Source organism: Pleurodeles waltl, chromosome 1_2 (assembly GCF_031143425.1).
Source record: "Pleurodeles waltl isolate 20211129_DDA chromosome 1_2, aPleWal1.hap1.20221129, whole genome shotgun sequence".
Classification (NCBI taxonomy): domain Eukaryota; kingdom Metazoa; phylum Chordata; class Amphibia; order Caudata; family Salamandridae; genus Pleurodeles; species Pleurodeles waltl.
The window spans coordinates 833,933,576-833,957,351 of NC_090437.1; the positions used below are offsets into that span (position 1 = coordinate 833,933,576).

The window sequence follows — 23,776 nt, forward strand, 5'->3', positions numbered from 1 at the left end:
ATTTTCTCCCTCTCTCAGTAAGAAAGATGGTTGCCCACACCATGATCACTTCAAAACTGGACTATGGGATCCCAGATAACTAATCAAGAAACTGCATGTGGTTCAAAGCGTGGCAAGCAGATTGGCCATAAAACTTCCTCGTATGAGTTCTATCACTGAGGCTCTATGGTACCTTCATTGGCTCCCTGCTGTTCACAGGTTTTCATCAAATGGGACCTAAAATTCTTATAGACCGTTTTGTGCCTTATACCACCCACAGACAGAGAGTTAACACCTGCCAGTAATAGATTGATACGACCTTCTGCTGATTGTTAATCTAGCTCCCAACATTTACGCTTTTAGAAAGCTCCTGAAAACTTGGCTTTTTCCCCAGCTTTCATGGATTTTCTCCTTCCCACTTCTTATCATTTTAATTCTTTCTTCATTCTCAAATTATAGTGCCTATCTACCCCTTGGGGTGATTGTTTTTACTTAACAAATGCCCTTCATTCATCCAGTCAGGTGACAGCTCCCTCATCGAGTCAATATGGCTTATCCTGCCAACACCCAAACCTTCTATTGTGTGGCTATCTGGGAGGAAAACACAAAGGCTGACTGCCAATTACACCTAGTCATGTGACCCAGGAAACAGGTTGCAGGCACCAAATATTTAGGACCAGAAAATAATGACTTTCTAAAAGTGGCATTTTTAGAATTGTGATGTAAGATCTGAGTTTACCATTAAAGAAGGTTTTAATTTACATTTCCTCTAACCCCAAATATGACATTTCTACCTGCTCCCGAACAAATGTTAGCACTTATTTAATGTAATAAGGTGAGCCAATGTCATTCAATGGAGAGGTGATCTTACAGTACTGAAAAATAAATTTGTGAGTTTCCCACCACCAGGACATATCAAACATGAAAGTGCATGCCCAGCTTTTTAAATATATGCACCCTTCCCCATGGGCTGTTTAGGCCTACTCTTGGGGTGACTTGTATGTACTTAAAAGGGGGTTTGAGGCTTGGCAAAAGGTTTATTTTGCCTAGCCAAATTGGCAGTTTAAATCTGCAAAGACAGGCCGCAATAGCAGGCCTGTGACATGTTAAAAAAGGCTATGTAAGTGGGTGGCCCAATAAGTGCTGCATGGCCACTAGTAGCATTTTATTTACATACCCTGAGTGCATATAGTACTAATTTACAAATGACTTACAAGAAAATTGCCAATTCTGTGTAAACCAATTTTACCATGTTTAAACAAAATAACAAAAAGACTTTACCATTGCCTAGCAGTAGTAAAATGTGTAGCATGCTAGAGACCAACAAAAACAAATTCAGTAAAATTGGAGGAGTGTAGGCAAAATATTTGGTGATGACAATGCAGAGAAGGCCAGGTCCAACACCCACACCCAGGAACATTCCAGAGACTGTATTACAATTAGGGAATGGGTGGAATTGTGTGACCCAGATGCAAACAGTGCTGAAAATGGATTAGACTAGATATATATTGTAGAGACGGCATGCATGGGAGGCAGATAGGGAAGAGTGGCTTTTTGACAATGATTGGACATCAGCATATGCCCTGGTGAATGGGCTATTATGCAATACAAGGTTTCAGCTGTTACATTTTAATTATTTTCACCAGGTTTATTTAGCTTTGAATACATTGGGTAGAATACACCTGGGAAGAGCAGATGTAGAGTGGATGGTGCTATTTTTTTGCACCTCACATGAACCTGTGCAAGGATGTAGTGGGGAGGCTAAGTAGGACAACAAAGATTCACCGTTTGCTCTCTCGTGAGCACTGCTTATTAGGTATCATCACAAATCCAAAGAACAAACATGTGCAGTCTAAATTTAGGAATCTTGCACTAATATTAGTGAAATGGCACATAGCCATTGAGTGGATGGCCTTAAGAAGTCAGAGCATTAAGGAGCAGCTAAAGGGCACAATAGAATGGGTGTTGACAGCAGAGGTCCATATTATGATGTTTCAGGGTCACAAAAAGGTCTGGGAGGATTTGGTGAATTGTGGGAACGTCATGAATAAATTTGTTGAAGATGAAGGGTCTCTTATTATTTTCTCATCTCCAATCTCATCAGCGGCTGAAAATGATTAGATCAACGGATTTGTATGGATGGCCTTCCTGGCGGGCCTTCCATAGTTACTGATGAGTTTTATAGTTTGATTATTATGATAAGAAGCTGAAGTTTCAAGAGAAATGTAAAGAGTTTTAATGGGAGATACCTGGGCATAACACTATGTTACTGTGAGCCGTATGTTGTGTATATCTGTGTAACTGAAATAAAAATAAAATAAAAATAGATCAATGTCATTGTGGCTATCAATTCTTAGGGGAATCTGTCCAAACATGTCTACAATGACATTTTGAGGTAAAAGTAGAGGAAAATGTCAAAGGTGTCCTGTCCTCATTTATCTTCTGAATTTGTTAGCAAGCTTTAGGTTCAATTGTGGGTAAGATAGCTAGACCTTCTAATAATGGCATTCAGGGAGAGAATAGTGTATTAATGTCTGCTTGTTTAGCCAAGGTTTTCCGCCATAGTTGCGGAGCCAGGATCTTAGCAAATTCTGCTGAGAGACCGTTGCTGTCTAGTGCACTGCTGTACAGTATATCAATTCCTTAATCTCTTCTAGTGTTATTGGCTTTGTTGTGTACTTTCTAGTGTATCTAACAATCATATTAAGAACCTGATCAAGATATGAACCCACCGAGAAAAAATATGATAGAATTTCCACCTCAATTTATATCAAATCTATCAAGTACCTAAGTTGCAAAATAAGACAAAAAGTGTGACTATCCGCAACAGGTCAAATATTCTTAAAAAAGAGGTAGCATGTTTAGTGGATTCCAGTACGTTAGAAACAGATGGCATACCTTGCACAAAAAGGATATGTTTGGAAGCAGAAAAACTACATTGCTTGACTCCTACGACAAATGTTGCTAGAAAGTCTGAATGAAAAGAAAAAGGCAAAGGATTCAAATTGCTTGCAAATAGAATGAAGATTATGAAAATTGGGTGACTTCCTAGTACGTCATGGAGTGAAGGAGAGGATTACAGAGGAAGTACATTTACAGGAAGAGGAAAGGAGGGGAGCGTTCAGTGATGGGATGTTCATGGGGGATATGCAACAATGGAACCAATGCATGGACTTTATGAGGCTGCGAATAATTCAATGGGTTAACTTTCCATCACAAATAATGTTTGGCACTGGAAAGTAAATTCCAAATAAACATTTTCAGCCTGTTTGCTTCACATTCGAAATGCAAAGAAGTTAATAATCGGTTCCAATATATTTTATAGAAAGATGAAAAGTAGTTACTTTGGGACTAGTATAGACAATCAGATGATGGACAACTGCATCTTAGACCTCCACCATTAATTTTCATTGATTAAGGATCCTCTGCAGCTGACTCAGGACAATAACACATATAGTATATTATCACTGATGACTATCTACTGGGGAAAACCAGGGCAGTATTCAAAAGTTACACATCCAGGAAAACTAAAGTCCAAACCTTTGTTAATCTAACAGGGGTTCAGACCCAAGGGCATCTGAAGAGGAAAGCCTGTTCTAGCTACTATGAGTGGTTAAAGGCTGGCCCTAGGTAAATAACCAATGTACTTACAAACACTGGGAAGAAACTTTAGGACACTGACAATTTAGACCATGATCACTAACTTTAGCTTTAACTGAAAGCTGATCATGATCAAAGGTTTCCAGACAGTTGAAAAGTAGTTCATTTTTGTTAATGTGTCCCTGATTTAGACAGGAGACATTGCTTTGAAGAAGGCAGTGCACCACAACGTTTGGGACTGTAAAGTGGTAGGAGTATTCTAATGTGGAACTGCTGTAAAGTGGTAGGAGAATTCTAATGTGGCACTACCTTTGATAAGGTGAACGGGACACATGCATCAACTTGTGTACTAATAAGGGGAAAGTCTTAAGCAGGATGTGGCAAAGTGTGTTAGTGAAAGCCTGCACCAAACTTGGAGGGTGGTTAAGTATTCTAAGTTAACTGATACATGTCAGGAAATGGAATTTTAGTTTATCTTACCTTGATAAATGCTTACTTGTCTGGTCTGTAGGCAGGTCAGATGCATAGGTGTGGAAGTAGCTGGAGGGGATGGTATGGACAGGGAAATCTGGGTGAAAGTCAGACAATCAAAAAGGCATTGCAGAGGGACTTTTTGTGAGGTGAACTAGGTGGCAAGTCCAAAGTATGCCAATGGTACATACTTCAACAGTATTTATAATTTTTCGCTGGGAACCCTTTTTGTTTTCGTGTGGGCCAAGAATAATCATTACAGTATGTTTATAAACTGATTACTTCCACCACTTCCCATACCTTATCAGTTTTCAGGTTGAGTGCGCAAGCTTTCTGGCCTGTTATAATGCATCTGTGGGCTTTTAACCAAGCCCACGCATGCCAATCACTATCACTCGCTCATGGGCTTGCCTTTCAAAAATCCTTTTTCATTGCTAAATGGTTTACCTTTGTCCCTCCTTGAGGCAGTTTTGTTACCGCCTTGGCCATCGACCCTGTTACATGGATAATTGCACTTTTGCCGATATGTTTGACTGCAAGCAAATTTCTTTTTGTTTTTTTGTTCCTCCTTCGCGGTAATGCTCATGGCTGCCGTGGAAGTTTGAATCTGCTCGCTAATGTCATTTGTTTTACTTTTCATTTTCAATTTATTTGGCAAAAAAGTCCAGTTAGGAATGGACAGCGCTAATAGTTGTAACTCGAGCAAATGCGAGACCCTTTGTATTGCAAATGCTTTTTTTCAATAGCAATTTCGACGATGTGTCCCCATAGAGGATTGGCAATATTTTCAGCGAAAGTAAAAAGTGATATATGAGAATGCATGAATTAATTTTAGAAACTATTTTAACAATATTTACTTACAGCTATAGCTCGTGAGAATCCAATTACACCAAATTTTGAAGCAGAGTAAACGGGTTGGTATGCAGCCGGCATAAGACCTTAAGGAAAATTAAAAAAACATAATTTATTTTTTCAGGTAGTGGCACACATATCAAGTTGGAAAAATATTTGAAGAGAAAGGAATTAAACATCTTCAGGTAAAGATGACAGTGTTTTAAAACGGCTAGGAGCTTGCTGAGAGGAGTCCATTGCTAGTTGCTGATTCTGTGTGACTAAGGGCACAATGAACCAGTACAAAGGCATCACAGAGACGATAAGCATCGCCTCAGCTGACGTGACTCCCACCTCCTTCCAACACAGAAGGGAAGACAGCCATCAAGCATAAACGTCTTACATGTTACAGCCCAGTCACACAGAAGTCTGCGTGCAGATACCAGTCCTAGACTGGCAATTGATTTAATTGGACATGTTTTCCCGAGTCTGGAACCCATGGAGCCAATACTTGACAACCCACCGCCATCCGCCGCTGGCACCTCTGCAACTTTCCCCAGCTCTCTGGATTTTTCTGCAGGACATAACATTTACCGAAATGCTTGAACTCTGATTTTCTTCAGGTAATATGACAGAGACGCCATGTGATCTCAATGTACCCAGTGTAGTTATATGGATCTGTTGCAAGGAAAAAGTTCTTGTCTCGAACTGCTGTGGTGATTCACAAGGTATTCACAACAATTATTACGAGCAGCAAATATAATAATTCTATCAGAAGCCTCTTGTGTCTGTCCTGTTCTCGGAGAACAGCCAGCCATTCCCCTGGTGTGCAGTCTAAGGACTAGCTCAAGGGTATCTGCTGCTACTATTTGCCATTCAGCACTTTTACCCAACTTACACCCGCACTTTAACCTCTCTGTATGATACCACATCACTGTAATGAGTCCACCCCAACCGACCAATCCCAAAGCCACCCTTCAAGTTTTCCAGATACATAAAGCCACTCTCCTCATCCAGCCACTGAAGCACGCTGGATTGCCAGCAGCACTAGTTAAAAAAGTGCAAAGTGGATTGTGTTTGGGAATGCCACCGACCACAGGAACCAAAGAAAACCTGAGGGGAATAGCAGCAATTTCTTTTGGAGGGAACAGGGGAAGAAGGCAAGTGCATCTTATATCCTGATGGAACCTGGACCAGGAGTGTTGGCGAAATGACAAACAACAGTAGCCATTAGCTGCACACCATTCATTGTGACTGGCTGCCGTGGTCAGACTGTACCATAGTGGGTACTAATTGCTCTATCCTCCTAGTGATTTTTAGGTCCAGCATAGCAGTGCACAAGCGCTGCTTTTCCCGACTTGTAGTTATCTATTTGAGCTTTTAACCACGCCCACCTCACGCCCATCACATTTGCTCGGTCCATCACATTCACCTTGCCCTTCAAAAATCCTTTGTTATCCTTTGTTTGTTTCTGCCATTCACGCACGACCGTATACTAAGGGAAGATGTACGAGGTGGAAGCAAAACACTCACCTAATAATTCCTCAGAGTAGGGGAGTGCCCCTGGAACTATGTGGCAGAGAAGGCCAATTGTCACCGAGTCATAACAATTTTCAAACAACATGCTCATTCAATCCTTTGCCTCTGCGCAGAGCACACAGAACTATGGTCACATATGTGCCAGTTGTAATTACCTTTTTAAACACAAGAGTGTGAAGGAGGAAAACACAATCGTTTCAATGTTGACAGCAGCAAAGGAAAAGAAAATGCTATGTCTACAGGTGTGGGGATAGAGAGTGGGTTCATGTGTGAGCATGATAGAAAGTGCATGGTGAAGAAGAGGTGATGCAAGGAAGCACAAGCAGTATGACAGAGTGAAAAGACAGTCATGAAGGTGAAGGAAAGGATGTGTCTGTGCAGATAGAGGATTTCAAAGAGCTGTTGATAGAGAAAGGATTCAAGTGAGTAACTGAGTGAGAATTGGCAGAGGAAAGTGGTCTCAAGGAAAGAACAGGAGTGACTGAGACACCCAAGAACACTGCACTTTCCAATCAAAGAATCCTGTTACGTGCGTACCCTACTACCACATTCTGAGGAACTGAGGAATATTCAATCCTGCATGCATGATTTGGGTATGTTAGTGGGAGTGTCTGTGTTCAAGTGAGAATGGCTGGTGTAAGAGTGACCGTGTGTTAGTGTGTGCGTGTATTTTCTTATATACTTCCCAATGTCCTAAAGGATGTCAAATCTGATTTTTGGTTAAAAAATTTCAGCAACCAGTATATACCATTCATTATCTGTGATGACATTTCATGATCTAACGGCGGATGATGTAATGAGAGGACAATCACCTGACATGTTACTGGCAGATCAGAGGAAATAACGATATGGCTCTTTTCCAAAATAACACCATTAAATGACATACATGAGTGATGTGCAGCACCAGGGCAGATTTTTACCTCACTAACATCTCTCTTGGATGGCAAAGCACACCTGTTCAGTTGAGTAAGCAGACAGTGTTAAATATGTTTCCTGCTTGTCAGCTGGTATTTAGGAGGTCGCCTTAGGTTGTTTAAAATGTTCTCCATTTTCAGATTGCTGTTGTAGCATCTTAGCAGGTTCATCCACAGCTTTCCCAAAACAGTAGAATGTTTCCTAAAAAATCATTCTACTGGGGAAAAAGCAATACTCTTCCACCTGCATCAGTAAACGTTGCAAATATCTATGTGTGAGGAAAATAACATAGCGGGACCATATCAGTGCTTACACAGAGATTGAGTATAGGTCTTTGAGAAGTCACGTGCATTCCTGGGCCTCATCTCTTGTGTCACTCAATATTGGGGATGGTCCCCAGTGAGGGTTTGGTGGTCTCATATGGGAGGGTGTTGTTCAGGAAGATGACAATGGTTTGCCTTGGGTTGGTGAGTTCCTGCAAATATACGAGGGTTGGACAGGCTATCGTCAAGGGAACAAATTGCCTACATTTGTTCCTTGTGGTGCTACACCCTCTCACTCTTAATCCCTGGCCCTGGTAAACCAAATCTCTTCATTCTACTTGTTCTTCCTTAACTATCTGGATGCTTGGCTGCACTGCTTCAAAGACGAGAATGGTGAGAAGCTACGGAGCAGCCGCAATACCAGTGGGCAGAGATCTTGGCAATCTCTGCTGAGCCAAATATGTATGTCATGTGATTTACCTTGAAAGTGCTGCAATCAAAAAGAGGACAGGGTACATCATTTTCTCTGTTTATCAATGTCTGCTAATGCCTAACCAAATGAATGATGTGAGATCAATGTGTCCGTGAGTTTAGAGATTGCACCCCCTTTACTTCTTTTTCTCTCCCACATGACAACACAATGTGCAGTAGATCTTAGTGGAAATAACACTAGGTCCACAATAACAATACACTTTAGACACAGCTCTTATCACCATCAGGCACAGAAAACTACTTTAAGCTGGCTAAGCATTTGATTTTTCATCATCACAAACAGATCAAGTATTCTAGTCTCTGTGTAACTGCAGTACCCCTTAGACATAACTCTTAGCACCATCATGCATGCAACACAACTTTAATCCATACAGTTGGTTATGCATTTGACAACCCTGTAGCACATCCACATCGTCATACTGAACAATCACCCAACAGAAGTGCACCTAAGATACAACTCTTTGCACCATCATGCTTACAACACAGCTTCAATCCATACAATTGGCTAAGTATTTGACAACTCTGTAGCACATCGAGATCAAGTCATTCTGACAAACCACTCAACAACAATAGTACCATATTAAACAACTCCTGGTATCATCATTCATACAACACAGTCCCAAGACATCTAGTTGTCTAAGCATTTGCAACCGTAAGTACATAGCTTTTCAAATACTCTGTTTACAATGCATACAATCAGTCAGTGATACACAGGTGGACAGGATACACAACAAGTCAATAACAACTTTAGGAAAAGAACAATATAGTAATCATTTAGGAACCCAGATCAGGTCTTCAATCCATTTTAGAGTAATGTATACTCATGAGCACCACTTAGGTTAGAGGCAGCTACAGGATGTTCTCAAGCATCTGGCTACTTTCACTATGTCTGTTTGTGGGTGATACTATATATCAGTAACATTACCATAGGTTACAGAGTCATGCTCCTTATTAAGAGCTCTATTGTCATAAAATATCCCACGCAAAAGTGACATGCGAGCTGTGTGTAGGGGTAGTCTGCATTCCTAGTACATTGCATTTTGCTTCAGGTCACTTGGAGATATCATTTTTAAAATTTCTAATATTGAGAGCAACATCAGACTTTCAGGTCATGGCTATTTTATGTTTGGCTAGCAACAAGGGTCAGGTCAATACATTTAGGTTCTCTTTGTGCTTTCTTTGGTCAGGACATGATGCTGAGGAGGCATGTTTCAGGTCTAAACAAATTAGGTCTGCTAGCTATGGATGCTAATATTCCAATCACATCTCCTGGAAAAGCTCCTGCACTGGACAGGTCCAAACCATGTAATACAATGTAGCCTTCACTGCTTCACATCAGAGGCATTGACAAGGTACACAATATTCTAGGTACTTATGCTACAAATTATATATGACTGGCATATTTGTCCACTTGCAGACTGCCCCCTTCAAGTCATTTTTTTTAATAGCTGATGAATTATAGCACGAGCAAAGGGAGACTACGTGAACTAGTGAGATTAATGCATATGGCCTTTTGAATGGTAGACTGGATTAAGGCCTGTTATGCATTTCTTGTGTCAATGTCTCCTTCATGGGCAAGCCAAAGTACAACCTACTGCATCTTGGTAGAAAGCTCATAACACTGAATACTGTCAGGGTCTCCCAGTCTGGAGACGTCAACCTAAGCCTACCACACACACTTACATATGGAGGAGCATGAAAGCCATATAATTAGAAGAAATACCCCAAAACACATCCGCTTGAAGCTGGATAATAGACAACAGTGCACCTCAAAACAATGAAAAAAATGTAGTGCCATTTGGTGCATGTAACCACATACAAAATCTTCCAAAGAGATCCCTAAAACGCTTTACCCGGCCACTTTTAAATGTAACCCATCATTTCAATAAATTTTTCTATATAGCCTTACCAGTCACTTTTCAATAGGACTCACCTCTAAATAATAAAACGCTCAACCACATACAATATAAACAGGGCACTTTGACTCTGAGCAACTACAATCTCAGGACTGTAAAGACCACCCAGATTCTGAGAGAGCTTTGGTAGTAACAAATGTTGGTTAGTCAGTATAAAAATGCATAACATACCTGACATCTCTAGAGTACACAAATAAATACATCTTGCCTTTCGACTCTCTGTCACCCCGAACGGCGAATAGGGGGAGATAGTGTTTTTATCATGCATAAATGTGCAGCACTCTTCGTGGGGCATAATCCTTCCATTTAATAAACAAACGGTATCGTATACATATTGAGGGCTTTCCTATTCACAATACTTTTTGGCATATTTCTTCCCATTATCCGTCCACTTAAAGACATCGGTCAAAAATGTGGTGTTAGCAGTCCCAGCTTATGAAGGCACTACAAGCCAGCACAGGTTTGCCAATATCATTATTGTTTTATTGCAGTGAAACCTATGCATATTTTCAGAAATTATAGTTAAAACAAGAATCTGGTGCTGTTAGTAGATTTTATCATCCTATGTTGACTGCGTCATCTTCTACAGTCAGATATTTATATTTACTAGAATTTTTGTATTGTATTCCATTCGGGGAGGTGTCGAGTTTTCTTTCACAGAATGTCAGACTAAATATAGTATGGTAACAATGTCCTCTTTTCTGTTTTTTTGACATGGTGGAGTGTGATGAGGGACAGCAGGTCAAAAGAACGTAGCAATCCTCCTGGTATTTTAAGCTTAATACTTCAGTGCTAGACCTTGAGTTACAACATGCTTCAATCCCAGTCCCCTACTGCATTGATCGAGCTCAGCATGAGAGCTCAACCCTCTCAAAGCAGGTGTGGGTTATCCACCAATACAATCTGAAAACAATTTGAAGATTAATGAGTCATTTTACAGCACAGTTTTCCAAAGCTATTTATTGAATGGACATGGATGTGTCCGATTGAAAAAAAAAGAAAAAAAACTGACAGAAAACTGCACCCACAGTTTTCCGACCTCTCATGGGTGTTGATCACTTGGGTCTACTCACTCCTCTACCCTGCAACTCACAGCTTTGTTATTTGGGAAATTTGAGATGTAACCCCCCCAGGTTCCCCTCCCCCCGCAAAATTAAGCTATGACCCTGAATGCCAGCAATGACATATATTTACCGTGCTGCACTATGAACTCATTTAGCTTTCTGCACCATGATATCATATTCAATTTCCCTAAAATTCTATTATTTAGTAACTTAGTAAATTAGTAATTAGTAACTTAAATGGAGAAAGATATGGATGGAACTGGCAAACTTGGGAGAATGGGATAAAAATACACCCGCCCACATTGTAATTAGCCAGGCATTCCAACCCTTTAAACACGTTTTTACAACGTGATCGCGTGTTGTTGAATTAAAGAAATGCCTGAAGAAATCGTGCTAGCATTTAATTTTGTAAAAAAGACTACAGTTTCATGATTGAATCCTGGCAAGAGCCAATCATTCCTCTGTGGATGCTGATGCCAAGAGGTGCACCGTGTTCGTACATCAAGATTTAAGTCCACGTTTTGATTTATTTTTTTTCAAACTATCTCTGTCCTCCGCCGAGTATTTCGGGGTCTCGCGCAATGCCTTCTTTGCATTTTAGCGTAACACGACCCCGCAGCAACTACACGTTCAAACACACTGGCTCACGTCTGTTAATTTGAAACAAAAAAGAAAATTGATACCGGTTCAGAATGATTTTCTCTTTGGGAGTGTAACATGAGTCTAGTACAAATTGTGTCTTGTTGCAAAACGAGGACATGCGGATAGATGACTCACATTTGCATCTGAACCATGGAAAACGTCTGCATGTTGCCAAATGTGCTGGGACCCGTAAGTAAATCATACAGAAATATAACACATCGAAAGTCCAAAGCAGGGCCCACCTCGACTAACTGTCATGAACAAACAAGGAACGTTCTTCCACGCACTTCTTTAGGGAAATGTAAAAAGATACACGCTCCCATTCTTCCATGTGATCCTGTTCAACCCTTCAGTCAGGCTGAAGGATGAACAACTTACAAACAGCTGGCTGTCATGATGTAGTATAAATTAGTGCATGGAGTAAATATGGTATTCATAATGGGAGAACAGATGGTGCAATACAAAGACCAGAAAACCTCCCCTTCCTCAGAATAACCTAGAAAAGGTTTATGATAAAGCTGTATCTAAAGATCCATAAATGAGGTTTGCGTCTTTCTGGGACCACACCACACACCACACCTAAATGCCTACCCAGAACCAGATTTCAAATATAATAAAAGGATGGAAATCCTGAGACCACCAAGATCGAATTGGGATCTAGCCAAAGAAGACAAAAGCAGAGGCCTTTGTGAAGAACATGGGACCTTAATGATAGATGTTTGACTTTTGGCCATACGCATGGTCATCCCTAGTCTTTTTGCCTCCTTCCTCCTGGTTTTTCTGACCTCTCGCTGTTGGCTCTAGGACTCTGAGCACTGTATCACTGCTGACCAGTGCTAAAGTGCAGGTGCTCTCCCATCTAAAGTTGGTATGATTGGCTTATACCTAATCGGCATATTTAATTTACCTATAAGTCCCTTGTACAGTGGTATCTCTATACCCAGGGCCTGTAAATTAAATACTACTAGTGGGCCTGCAGCGCTGCTTGCGCCACCCACTGAAGTAGACTTTCAAACCTGTCTCAGGCCTGCTAGCGCAGGGCCTGTGTGCGCAGTTTTCTGCCACAGGGACCTGGCATCTAAATTTACTTGCCAGGCCCAGAACTCCCCTTTTACTACATGTAAGTCTCCCCTAAAGTACGCCCTAGCTAGCCAGATGGGCAGGGTGCCATGTATGTAGAAAGGCAGGACATGTGCCATATTGCATGGCCTGTCCTGGTAGTGACAAACAGCCTAACTTGGTGTCTCACTGCTGTGAGTGCTGCCTTCTCATAGGATTGCATTAGAAATGCCCTGCCTTATGTGTAAGGGGTATTGTCTGATTTATGAGGGGTAGCGTAGGCATGTTTGGTATGGTTGTGATGGTGATAATAAATACTGCTTACTGGTGTGGGTGTATTTTTTATTACTATCACAGAAATGCCACTTCTAGAAAGTGCGCATTTATCTGTGCTTATAATTCTGGTGTTTTGCAGCTTGACTCCAATCCACGTCTGGGCAGAGTGACAGTTGGGGCTTTGTGCATACTTTTCAGACAGCCTGTACACAGGGAGGGTGGAGGTGTCACTGAGGTGCATCTACATACTGAATAGTCTTCCTGGGCTGAGAGAAGGGAGAGGCGGGGTGCACCTACATTTGTAAAGGCTGTGCCCTGGCCTCACACAATAGGGTCGTTAACCCCCCACTGATGTTTGGAGCCTGTGCTGAAAGGAGAGAGGGGGCACTCCCAGAACCAGTTGTAACTGGCTGGAACCTCCTCTCCCTATCATTGTAAAACACTGTAAAACAGGACTATAAGTACAGGGGAATTTTCCCCACAATTTGAACATTCCTGGAACTTGAAACTGGACACAGAACGCTGATGAATGGACTCACCAGGAAACCGCCATGGACTGCTGCTGCTGTGCTGACCTGTGACCTGCCTGGTCACTAGGAGGAACTGCCACCATCTGCACCCCTTGTGCTGGCCTGTAGCTGGGCCCACCAGCCCTGTGCTCCTTCTTGTTTAGTTGTTCCCAGGGGCAGGATGCTGTGGCCCCTGACCCCTGCAACGATCTTTTAAACCTGTGCCCAGAATGCTTTAACAAAGAACAGGCATTCTTGCAATTACTGGCAAAAGGATCACCGCCGCAGCCCGGGAGCCTCAATGTGTCTTCGCGCTCTCTATGGCGCCTTTTCTTGGATGAAATCACAGCCGCAGCCCGGGCAGAGCATTTGCCTCCGAGCGCGAGGTTCGCGCTGTCTCTAGTGCCCCCGGGGCACTTCCTAACACAAAGGAAGGAGCTGGCACGCTCCTATCGTGCTCCCGGGGGATGCGTGCTTTTCAGAGCGCCCCCGGGGCACCAACAGGCCCCACCTTGGGCCGCGACGTCATCCGGACGGTGAGGGAGAGGAGGACGCCTCTCCCTCGCGTGCAGGAGTCCCGGAGGACTCCCCTGTCACCTCGGGCCGGGCGGCAGCCTTGCCGGAGGCTCGCCCTGGTCCCCAGCTCTTGTTTGGCCCCCTCGCGGGCCAGGAGTATTTTCTTTCGGGGTCTCCCGTAGTGGCAGGACCCACGGAGGTCCAGGGAGACCCCAGAAGTTAGCGGGTCCCCGGAGGGGCCCGTGTTGCAAAGAGGAGGGAGCGCGAGGCGCCCCCCCCCTTCAAAGGTTTTCCCTGACCTGGGCCCCCCTCAGGAGGGCCGGTGGAGGCTCGGGGGGCCCCCCAGTGATCACGGGTCCCAGAAGGGCCCCGTCAAGGAGTCAGAGAGGGTGCGTGCCGCCCCTCTCTATCTGCCAGGTTTAGGGAGGCCCCCGTTTTTGCGCAGAAGAGCGCCGGGGGCCCCATTATTCGTTTTAGGCACTGGAAGTGCTTCCTCATCAACCAGGTACTTTTAAATGGACCAATAGAGTTATAATTGAAGTTCTTTCTACAGACGTTACTAATTATAATATATTGCCTACCTGTTCTATGATGCTTTTACATATGTGTGCACATGTTCCTTTTATGGGCATGACTTGCTAATATGTTTGCTTAACTTGCCATAGATTTCCTAATGTTCCTACTATGGGCGTTTTATGATATTCTTATGACAAGTGTTCTAATGTGATAACGTGTTTCCTGACTACTGCTTATGTTGCAGAATACTGAGTAACCTGTGTGTTATGTGTGACTACTGCTAGTTTGCAGAGTAACTAATGTGTAACGTTCTGACAACTGCTAAGGTAGCAGGATAGTACTGTTATGTGATGTTGGTCTGATAATTACGTTGTGTACAATACAGTATATTTTCATATAATCTGGTGTTGTGTTTCCTTTGTGGTGGGGATATTGCGTCACATGTGTGTGTGTGTTGTGCAAGCGCTTTACACATTGCCTCCGGGTTAAGCCTGACTGCTCGTGCCAAGCTACCAAGGGGGTGAGCAGGGGTTATCTTGGATGTGTAACTCCCTTGCCCTGACTAGAGTGGGTAAGTTCTGCCTGGCTGAGCTACATACCCTAGCCAACCAGAAACCCCATTTCTAACATTGGAAGTCAGCGGTGAGGATAGGACTTGCGCTTGCACAATACCATTGTGACTCATTATTTCACTACAAGGATTGCGTTTAGACCATCACATGTTTGGCTTCTCTTAACTTTCTCTCTTTGGTCATTTTTCCTGTTTTCAGTTCTCACTCTTGGGTATTGTGGTTGTCACAGTTGAGTTATTTCTACCTTTTCAAGATGGGGCTTACCTTTGATTTAGAGGACCTGCCGTTTTACACACAGGGGGAATTAGAGGGGTTCTGTAGAGAGAGAGGGCTGCCTGTAGAAGGGGACCTCAGGAGATCTCTGAATTTCTTTGAAAGGTTTGTGACATTTACCCAGGGAGGGAGTGTGCTTAGGGGGTACCCAGAGGATCCTGAGTGTAGCGAGGGTTCCCGATGGGAGGGCTCCCAGACCTCATCCCTAGAGAGTGGTGGAGAGACTGATCAGGAGGGTGAGAATGACCGGTTGGGGACGCCAGTTGACAGGGAAGGCCCCAGTGATAGGGAGTCCCTTGCTGGGTCCAGTGTAAGAAGCAGGGCTACCTCTCATTCCTTGACGCCTGATGAGCTAAGAGATAGGCGGGAAGAGAGGGACCTGAAGTTGCAGTTAGCGCGCCTAGCTGTTGAGGAGAGAAGGGCTGAGGTAGAGAAGGCCTTAGTACAGGAGAGAATGGCAGAGGCAGAGACGGCCTTTGCCAGAGAAAGACTCGCTCTAGAGCGCAGTCTGAAGGTTCTGGACTCACCACAGCTGCAGGTGGAGTCCAGTGGTGGCAGCAATGTACAGTGCTGTAGCAAAGATGTTCCTCACATACCCATAGATCTGGTACCTAGGTTCCAAGAGGGGGGTGACATACGTCAGTGGTTAAAGGAATATGAGAAGGCTCTGGTAGAGTGCAGGATCCCTGAGAAGGATTGGGGAACTGGCCTAGGGAGTTTTATTCCTGAGGAGGGGAGGGATGCCCTACTGACTCTAGAAGAGAGTGACAGGGAGGGGTACTCCGCTGTGAAGAACGCACTGATTGTGAAGTATGGTTTTTCCCCTGAGGAATACAGAAAAAGGTTTAGGGGTGGTAAGAAACCGTCCCACCAGTCTTGGGAGGAGTTTGTGGAGGATTGCTGCATTGCACTAGATGGATGGGTGAAGGGTAGCACAGTAAACAATTTTGAAGGGCTGTTTAATCTGATTCTCAGAGAGCACCTGTTTTGTTGTTGTTTTTCAGAGTTACGCCAACACTTGTCAGTGTGTGAGCTCTCTGACCCCAGGGAGCTCGCAAAGGAGGCAGACTTCTGGTTGCGTACCAGAGGGTCTGGTGTGGCATTAGGGGGTGTTCCTAATGAGAGTGGTCTAGGTGTTTCCCAACAAGGTGTGGTGGGAAAGGAATGGAGTGTCCCAGGTAGGTCCCAGTGGACTGGGGTGGGTGAGGGACCCCATGTCCCGTCTCAGAGGAGAGGGAATGGGTCTGGGCTGAGGCCCAAGGTGCCCGAGATCCCGTCCCAGGCCCCTGAAGGTTCCATGAGTGAACGCCAGGAGGTGAGCCTAACCTGTGCCGTAGGGCCAGCTGTTCAGAAGGATCCCATTTTGTCATTAGGACTTAGGCGGGTGGCTGGTTATAGCGTTCCGCCGGTCCTGGTGTCTGGTAGTCTCGCTCTACAGCGGAGGAGGCGGAAATCCATGCATAGGGTTGAGAGGGGGCTGGGGGCCCCAGTGGAGAACCTGGAGGGTCAGGGGTCAGCTCTGAGAGCAGAGCCCCCCAGGAATGACCTTGGTGAGACCATTTCTGGGCTGGGGGGAATCCAGACTCTGTCCGATGGGCAGAGGTCAGGAGACCTGCGCCAGCCAGACTCTTGTGTGGCCCTTGGGGAAAGTGTTTCCCTGGTGGGGGGTAGGTGTGCCCCCCAGGAATTCCTGGTGCGCCAGGCAATGATTCAACCGCAGGGTGGTGACTCTGGGTTGGATGATCAGGTTCAGGGGGTTAACTCTGACCTGATGGGGAGTACGTGTGCTCCCAAGGAAGTCCTGGTGCGCCAGGCAGTGGTTCAACCGCAGGGTAGTGACTCTGGGTTGGATTGCCAGATTCAGGGGGTAGGTGTGCTCCCAAGGAAGTCCTGGTTCGCTGGGCAATGGTCCAGTCTAAGGGTGTCGTCCCTGGTCTAGATATACAGGTTCAGGGGGTAAACTCTGATCTGGTTGGGGGGGCGGTTAGTGTGCTCACCCCCCGTGTGGAACTTCTGGTGGCTTCTCCCGAGGTGGGGAGACGCAGGACTCTGGAAGTGGGGTTCAGGGAGGGGAAGCCCGCCCCGGACCCCGGTGCAACCCAAGGGTGTCGTCCCTAGGTTGGGTGGTCAGTCGCCAGGTAGTGATCCTGGGCTGGCGAGAAAGTTGTGCAGGGCTGCTGTACCCAGCACCCTGGCAAGTGTGGATTCTGGTGATACCCCTCCTAGGAGAGGAGGGCGGGATCCTAGAAGGAGGGGCAGAGGGAGGAGAGCCTCGCCTCTAGCCCCTGTAGAACCTATGGGTGCGGACCCTAGGTTGGTGGATCAATGGCAGGGTAGAGCCCCTGAACTGATCGGAAATGGAGTGGAGACAGGTTGCTTTGCACTTGGGGCTACCACCCCCCACTCATTATGGTTTCAGAGACCAGAGGCTCCTAGATGGCCTGGGGCCTGGTTCTGGCCATTGGCAGCTAGAGAATCCCCGTGGGTTGGTCTAGGCTGCCTGGGACGCATTGACAGAGAGATCCCAGTAGAGTCAGGAAGGCGTAGAACTGGAACATGCCCCTGCTGTTGTGGGCCTGGGTCCTTGTTCTATCGCTCCAATCAGGGAAGTACATCAAGGTATTGATTGTTCTCCCCTGGCTTTTGGCTGGTAGGGGGTTGTGTTGGACTTTTGGCCATACGCATGGTCATCCCTAGTCTTTTTGCCTCCTTCCTCCTGGTTTTTCTGACCTCTCGCTGTTGGCTCTAGGACTCTGAGCACTGTATCACTGCTGACCAGTGCTAAAGTGCAGGTGCTCTCCCATCTAAAGTTGGTATGATTGGCTTATACCTAATCGGCATATTTATTTACCTATAAGTCCCTTGTACAGTGGTATCTCTATACCCAGGGCCTGTAAATTAAATACTACTAGTGGGCCTGCAGCACTGCTTGCGCCACCCACTGAAGTAGACTTTCAAACCTGTCTCAGGCCTGCTAGCGCAGGGCCTGTGTGCGCAGTTTTCTGCCACAGGGACATGGCATCTAAATTTACTTGCCAGGCCCAGAACTTCCCTTTTACTACATGTAAGTCTCCCCTAAAGTACGCCCTAGCTAGCCCTATGGGCAGGGTGCCATGTATGTAGAAAGGCAGGACATGTGCCATATTGCATGGCCTGTCCTGGTAGTGACAAACAGCCTAACTTGGTGTCTCACTGCTGTGAGTGCTGCCTTCTCATAGGATTGCATTAGAAATGCCCTGCCTTATGTGTAAGGGGTATTGTCTGATTTATGAGGGGTAGCGTAGGCGTGTTTGGTATGGTTGTGATGGTGATAATAAATACTGCTTACTGGTGTGGGTGTATTTTTTATTACTATCACAGAAATGCCACTTCTAGAAAGTGCGCATTTATATGTGCTTATAATTCTGGTGTTTTGCAGCTTGACTCCAATCCACGTCTGGGCAGAGTGACAGTTGGGGCTTTGTGCATACTTTTCAGACAGCCTGTACACAGGGAGGGTGGAGGTGTCACTGAGGTGCATCTACATACTGAATAGTCTTCCTGGGCTGAGAGAAGGGAGAGGCGGGGCGCACCTACATTTGTAAAGGCTGTGCCCTGGCCTCACACAATAGGGTCGTTGACCCCCCACTGACGTTTGGAGCCTGTTCTGAAAGGAGAGAGGGGGCACTCCCAGAACCAGTTGTAACTGGCTGGAACCTCCTCTCCCTATCATTGTAAAACACTGTAAAACAGGACTATAAGTACAGGGGAATTTTCCCCACAATTTGAACATTCCTGGAACTTGAAACTGGACACAGAACGCTGATGAATGGACTCACCAGGAAACCGCCATGGACTGCTGCTGCTGTGCTGACCTGTGACCTGCCTGGTCACTAGGAGGAACTGCCACCATCTGCACCCCTTGTGCTGGCCTGTAGCTGGGCCCACCAGCCCTGTGCTCCTTCTTGTTTAGTTGTTCCCAGCGGCAGGGTGCTGTGGCCCCTGACCCCTGCAACGATCTTTTAAACCTGTGCCCAGAATGCTTTAACAAAGAACAGGCATTCTTGCAATTACTGGCAAAAGGATCACCGCCGCAACCTGGGCTGTTGATGTGTCTCAGCGCTTTGAAAAGCGCCTTTCTTTTGCCCAGGGAAATCACCGCCGCAGCCCGGGAGCCTCAATGTGTCTTCGCGCTCTCTACGGCGCCTTTTCTTGGATGAAATCACCGCCGCAGCCCGGGCAGAGCATTTGCCTCCGAGCGCGAGGTTCGCGCTGTCTCTAGTGCCCCCGGGGCACTTCCTGACACAAAGGAAGGAGCTGGCACGCTCCTATCGTGCTCCCGGGGGACGCGCGCTTTTCAGAGCGCCCCCGGGGCACCAACATGCCCCACCTTGGGCCACGACGTCATCCGGACGACGAGGGAGAGGAGGACGCCTCTCCCTCGCGTGCAGGAGTCCCGGAGGACTCCCCTGTTACCTCGGGCCGGGCGGCAGCCTTGCCGGAGGCTCGCCCTGGCCCCCAGCTCTTGTTTGGCCCCCTCGCGGGCCAGGAGTATTTTCTTTCGGGGTCTCCCGTAGTGGCAGGACCCACGGAGGTCCAGGGAGACCCCAGAAGTTAGCGGGTCCCCAGAGGGGCCCGTGTTGCAAAGAGGAGGGAGCGCGAGGTGCCCCCCTCCCCCTTTGAAGGTTTTCCCTGACCTGGGCCCCCCTCAGGAGGGCCGGTGGAGGCCCGGGGGGCCCCCCAGTGATCACGGGTCCCAGAAGGGGCCCGTCAAGGAGTCAGAGAGGGTGCGTGCTGCCCCTCTCTATCTGCCAGGTTTAGGGAGGCCCCCGTTTTTGCGCAGAAGGGCGCCGGGGGCCCCATTATTCGTTTTAGGCACTGGAAGTGCTTCCTCATCAACCAGGTACTTTTAAATGGACCAATAGAGTTATAATTGAAGTTCTTTCTACAGACTTTACTAATTATAATATATTGCCTACCTGTTCTATGATGCTTTTACATATGTGTGCACATGTTCCTTTTATGGGCATGACTTGCTAATATGTTTGCTTAACTTGCCATAGATTTCCTAATGTTCCTACTATGGGCGTTTTATGATATTCTTATGACAAGTGTTCTAATGTGATAACGTGTTTCCTGACTACTGCTTATGTTGCAGAATACTGAGTAACCTGTGTGTTATGTGTGACTACTGCTAGTTTGCAGAGTAACTAATGTGTAACGTTCTGACAACTGCTAAGGTAGCAGGATAGTACTGTTATGTGATGTTGGTCTGATAATTACGTTGTGTACAATACAGTATATTTTCATATAATCTGGTGTTGTGTTTCCTTTCTGGTGGGGATATTGCGTCTCATGTGTGTGTGTGTTGTGCAAGCGCTTTACACATTGCCTCCGGGTTAAGCCTGACTGCTCGTGCCAAGCTACCAAGGGGGTGAGCAGGGGTTATCTTGGACGTGTAACTCCCTTGCCCTGACTAGAGTGGGTAAGTTCTGCCTGGCTGAGGTACATACCCTAGCCAACCAGAAACCCCATTTCTAACAATACACCTTTGAGCTCTCTGTTGCTCAAGACATACTATGGGACCATATCAATACTTAGGGCCTCATTACGGGTTGGTGGTCGGACTGCCAGACCGCCATGTTGGCAGACCTGAAAAGACCGCCATGTTGGCGGTCTTTCAGACCCTCATTATGAGTTATACAGGCAGGACCACCGAGTGCCAATCAAAAAAGGCAGACCGCCAGCAGCGCAGCAGCCTGGATTTAATTTGTCCGACCTGCAGTACCGACAGCACCACAACCAACCATCAAACTTATTACAAGCACACAGTCTCTCAGACAGTTCCCCCATGGCGGTCTGAACCTGAGGAGCAAGGTGCACTTCCTGGTTTCCAGACACTAACTGCAGGCCAAAAAGACTGGCAGTGGTGCTCCCAGTGCCCATTACATCTCTTTCCCTGAGAGGAGAAAGTCTTGGCCATCTGACAGCTTGACAGGAATACCTGGAGGAGTGGAGTCTGGTAAGTCACAACACTAAAAATGTCACAAAAATGCTATGTCATGCATGCTCACAGCTCAACTTTTGCCTCACTTACTGTTACTCCATTCACACCAGCTCAGTGTTCACCTGTCCAAAGACCTCTATTTGGCAACTCTCAGTTGATGTGTACTCACCTGGGGAGATTGCATGTGTGTAGAGTGTGTAGTAGAGAGACTGACATGACTGCAGCTCCCAGCAGACACTGTTTCTATAACTTCAAATACCAGACCAGTGTCCACTTGTCCAAATAACCCTGTTTGTTATCTATCAATTTGAGGGGACACACCTGGGGAGATGACATTTGTCAAGTGTGTGTAGTACAGGGACTGACATGACTACAACTCCCAGAAGGCACTAATCCTGTAACTACAAACACTAGCACAGTGGTCACATGCTACAAATCATCTGTTAGTGAACTCTCAATTGAAGTGTACTCATCTGGGGGAGAACACTGGTCAAGTGTGTGTAGTAGAGAGAGTAACATGACTGCAACTCACAGGAAGCCCTTTTACTGCAAATGCCAGCACAGTGGTCACATGCCACAATACATCTGTTTCATTATTATCTATTGAAGTGTACTCTCCTGGGGGGATTACATTTGTATAGTGTGTGTCATAGAGAGAGTGACCTGATTGCAACTCACAGGAGGCCCTGTTTCACTAACTCCAACCACTAGTCCAGTGTTCTCTTGTCCAAAGACCCCTGCTTGATTTACTCACCTGGGGGGATAACACTGGTCAAGTGTATGATGTAGATGGAATAACCTGACTGCAACTCAAGGAGGCACTGTTTTCTCTGACTCCAAACACCAGAGCAGTGTTCACTTGTCTTAAGACCCCTGTTTGGCAACTCTCAATGCATGTTTACTCAGCTGGGAGGATACCATTTGTCAAATATGGGAAGTAGAGGGAGTGACATGACTACCCTGTGTCTGTAAAATCAACCACCAGCCCAGTGTTCTCTTGTCCAAATACCATTGTTTGTGAACTCTCAGTTGAAGTGTACACATCTGGGAGGATGCCATTAGTATAGTATGTGTACTAGAGAGAGTGGCCTGACTGCAACTCCCAGCAGGCCTTGTGTCTGTGACTCCAAACACCAGTACAGGATTCACTTGCCCCAATACACGGTTTTGTAATCTTTCCAATGCTCTTCACTCACCTGGGAGTATACCATTTGTCAAGTGTTGGGAAGTAGAGAGAGTGACCTGACTGCAACTCCCAGTAGGCCCTGTTTCTCTAATTCCACCCACAAGCCTAGTGCTCACTTTCCCAAATCCATCTATTAGTGAACTCACCTGGGAGGATAACATTTGTCAAGTGTGTGTAGTTTAGAGAGTGACAAGACTGCAACTCCCAGGGGGCACTGTTTTTCTAACTCCAAACAGTTCCCAGTGTTCACTTGTCCAAAGACCCTTTCTTGCTAACTCTCAATGAAAGTTCTCTCACCTAGGAGTGACCAAGATACAGATCATACCCAACTCAGCGTTGTTCCTGTCTACCTAGCTCCATCTTGTCCTGCGAATCCAAGATGAAACTATTGAGAATAGGAATGACACCTTGCTCAGGCAGCCATTTGCTCTTCAACCTATGTACCAAGCACAGTATCTACCATCTTGTGCCAATCCTAGATTCTGAGTTGCAGTGCAACACTGTTGACAATGAGTTTCCAGGAACCACTGGGAGAGGGCACCCTGTGGCAAGGGCACAGGCCTGTGGAGTAGGGTGCATGGGAGATATGTTGTGGGCCAGCAGAGTGAGGCCACAGGGGAAGGGGTGGCTCTCAGCCATGAGCCACGTCTTAGGGGTCTATCAGGGCTCCCAAGGCATGATGGCCCAGGTCTTAACCGAACTCCGGGAAATCAAGCAGGTACATAGGGACATGCAAGAACAGATGGAGGCCCACACTACCAATATGGCCTCCCTAACAGGAGTGATAAGGGACATACATACAGTCCTTAGCAAGGCTTTTCAAAACCAATCTTTCCCTGCCTTTGGCTCATCAGCACCAGTCACGTCAACATCGGTGCCAGCTACTGGAGAAGAGGTCCTGCCAGAGGAAGAAGACACCCCAGATAACCCTACCTCTGTAGCAGCAGATCCCTCCCCCCATGCAAGCAGGGGCATGCAGCAAAGAATCCAGGAGGTGCAGATGGCAAGACAGCTACCACTGCCAGCAAGTGACCTCTTACTAAAGGAACTCCTTTGTGTGCCACACCAGTTCCAATGGGAGGAGTACTCTAGACTTTGGACTCCAATGGTGTAGCATCTACTCCAATGATTTCATTCACCATGACTGACACCTTCACTTTACTTTTTCACT

General features: G+C 45.9%; 1 protein-coding gene across 2 annotated transcripts in view; it reads right to left on the reverse strand.

The window, feature by feature from the left end:
• Positions 1-23,776, reverse strand: part of HPGD (15-hydroxyprostaglandin dehydrogenase) — a 215,748-nt gene that overhangs the window by 32,951 nt on the left and 159,021 nt on the right. For both annotated transcript variants that reach the window (XM_069244577.1, XM_069244568.1), the window contains exon 5: positions 4,912-4,988. In XM_069244577.1, coding sequence (XP_069100678.1) covers positions 4,912-4,988 — 77 coding nt within the window. The remainder of the gene's footprint in view (positions 1-4,911; positions 4,989-23,776) is intronic.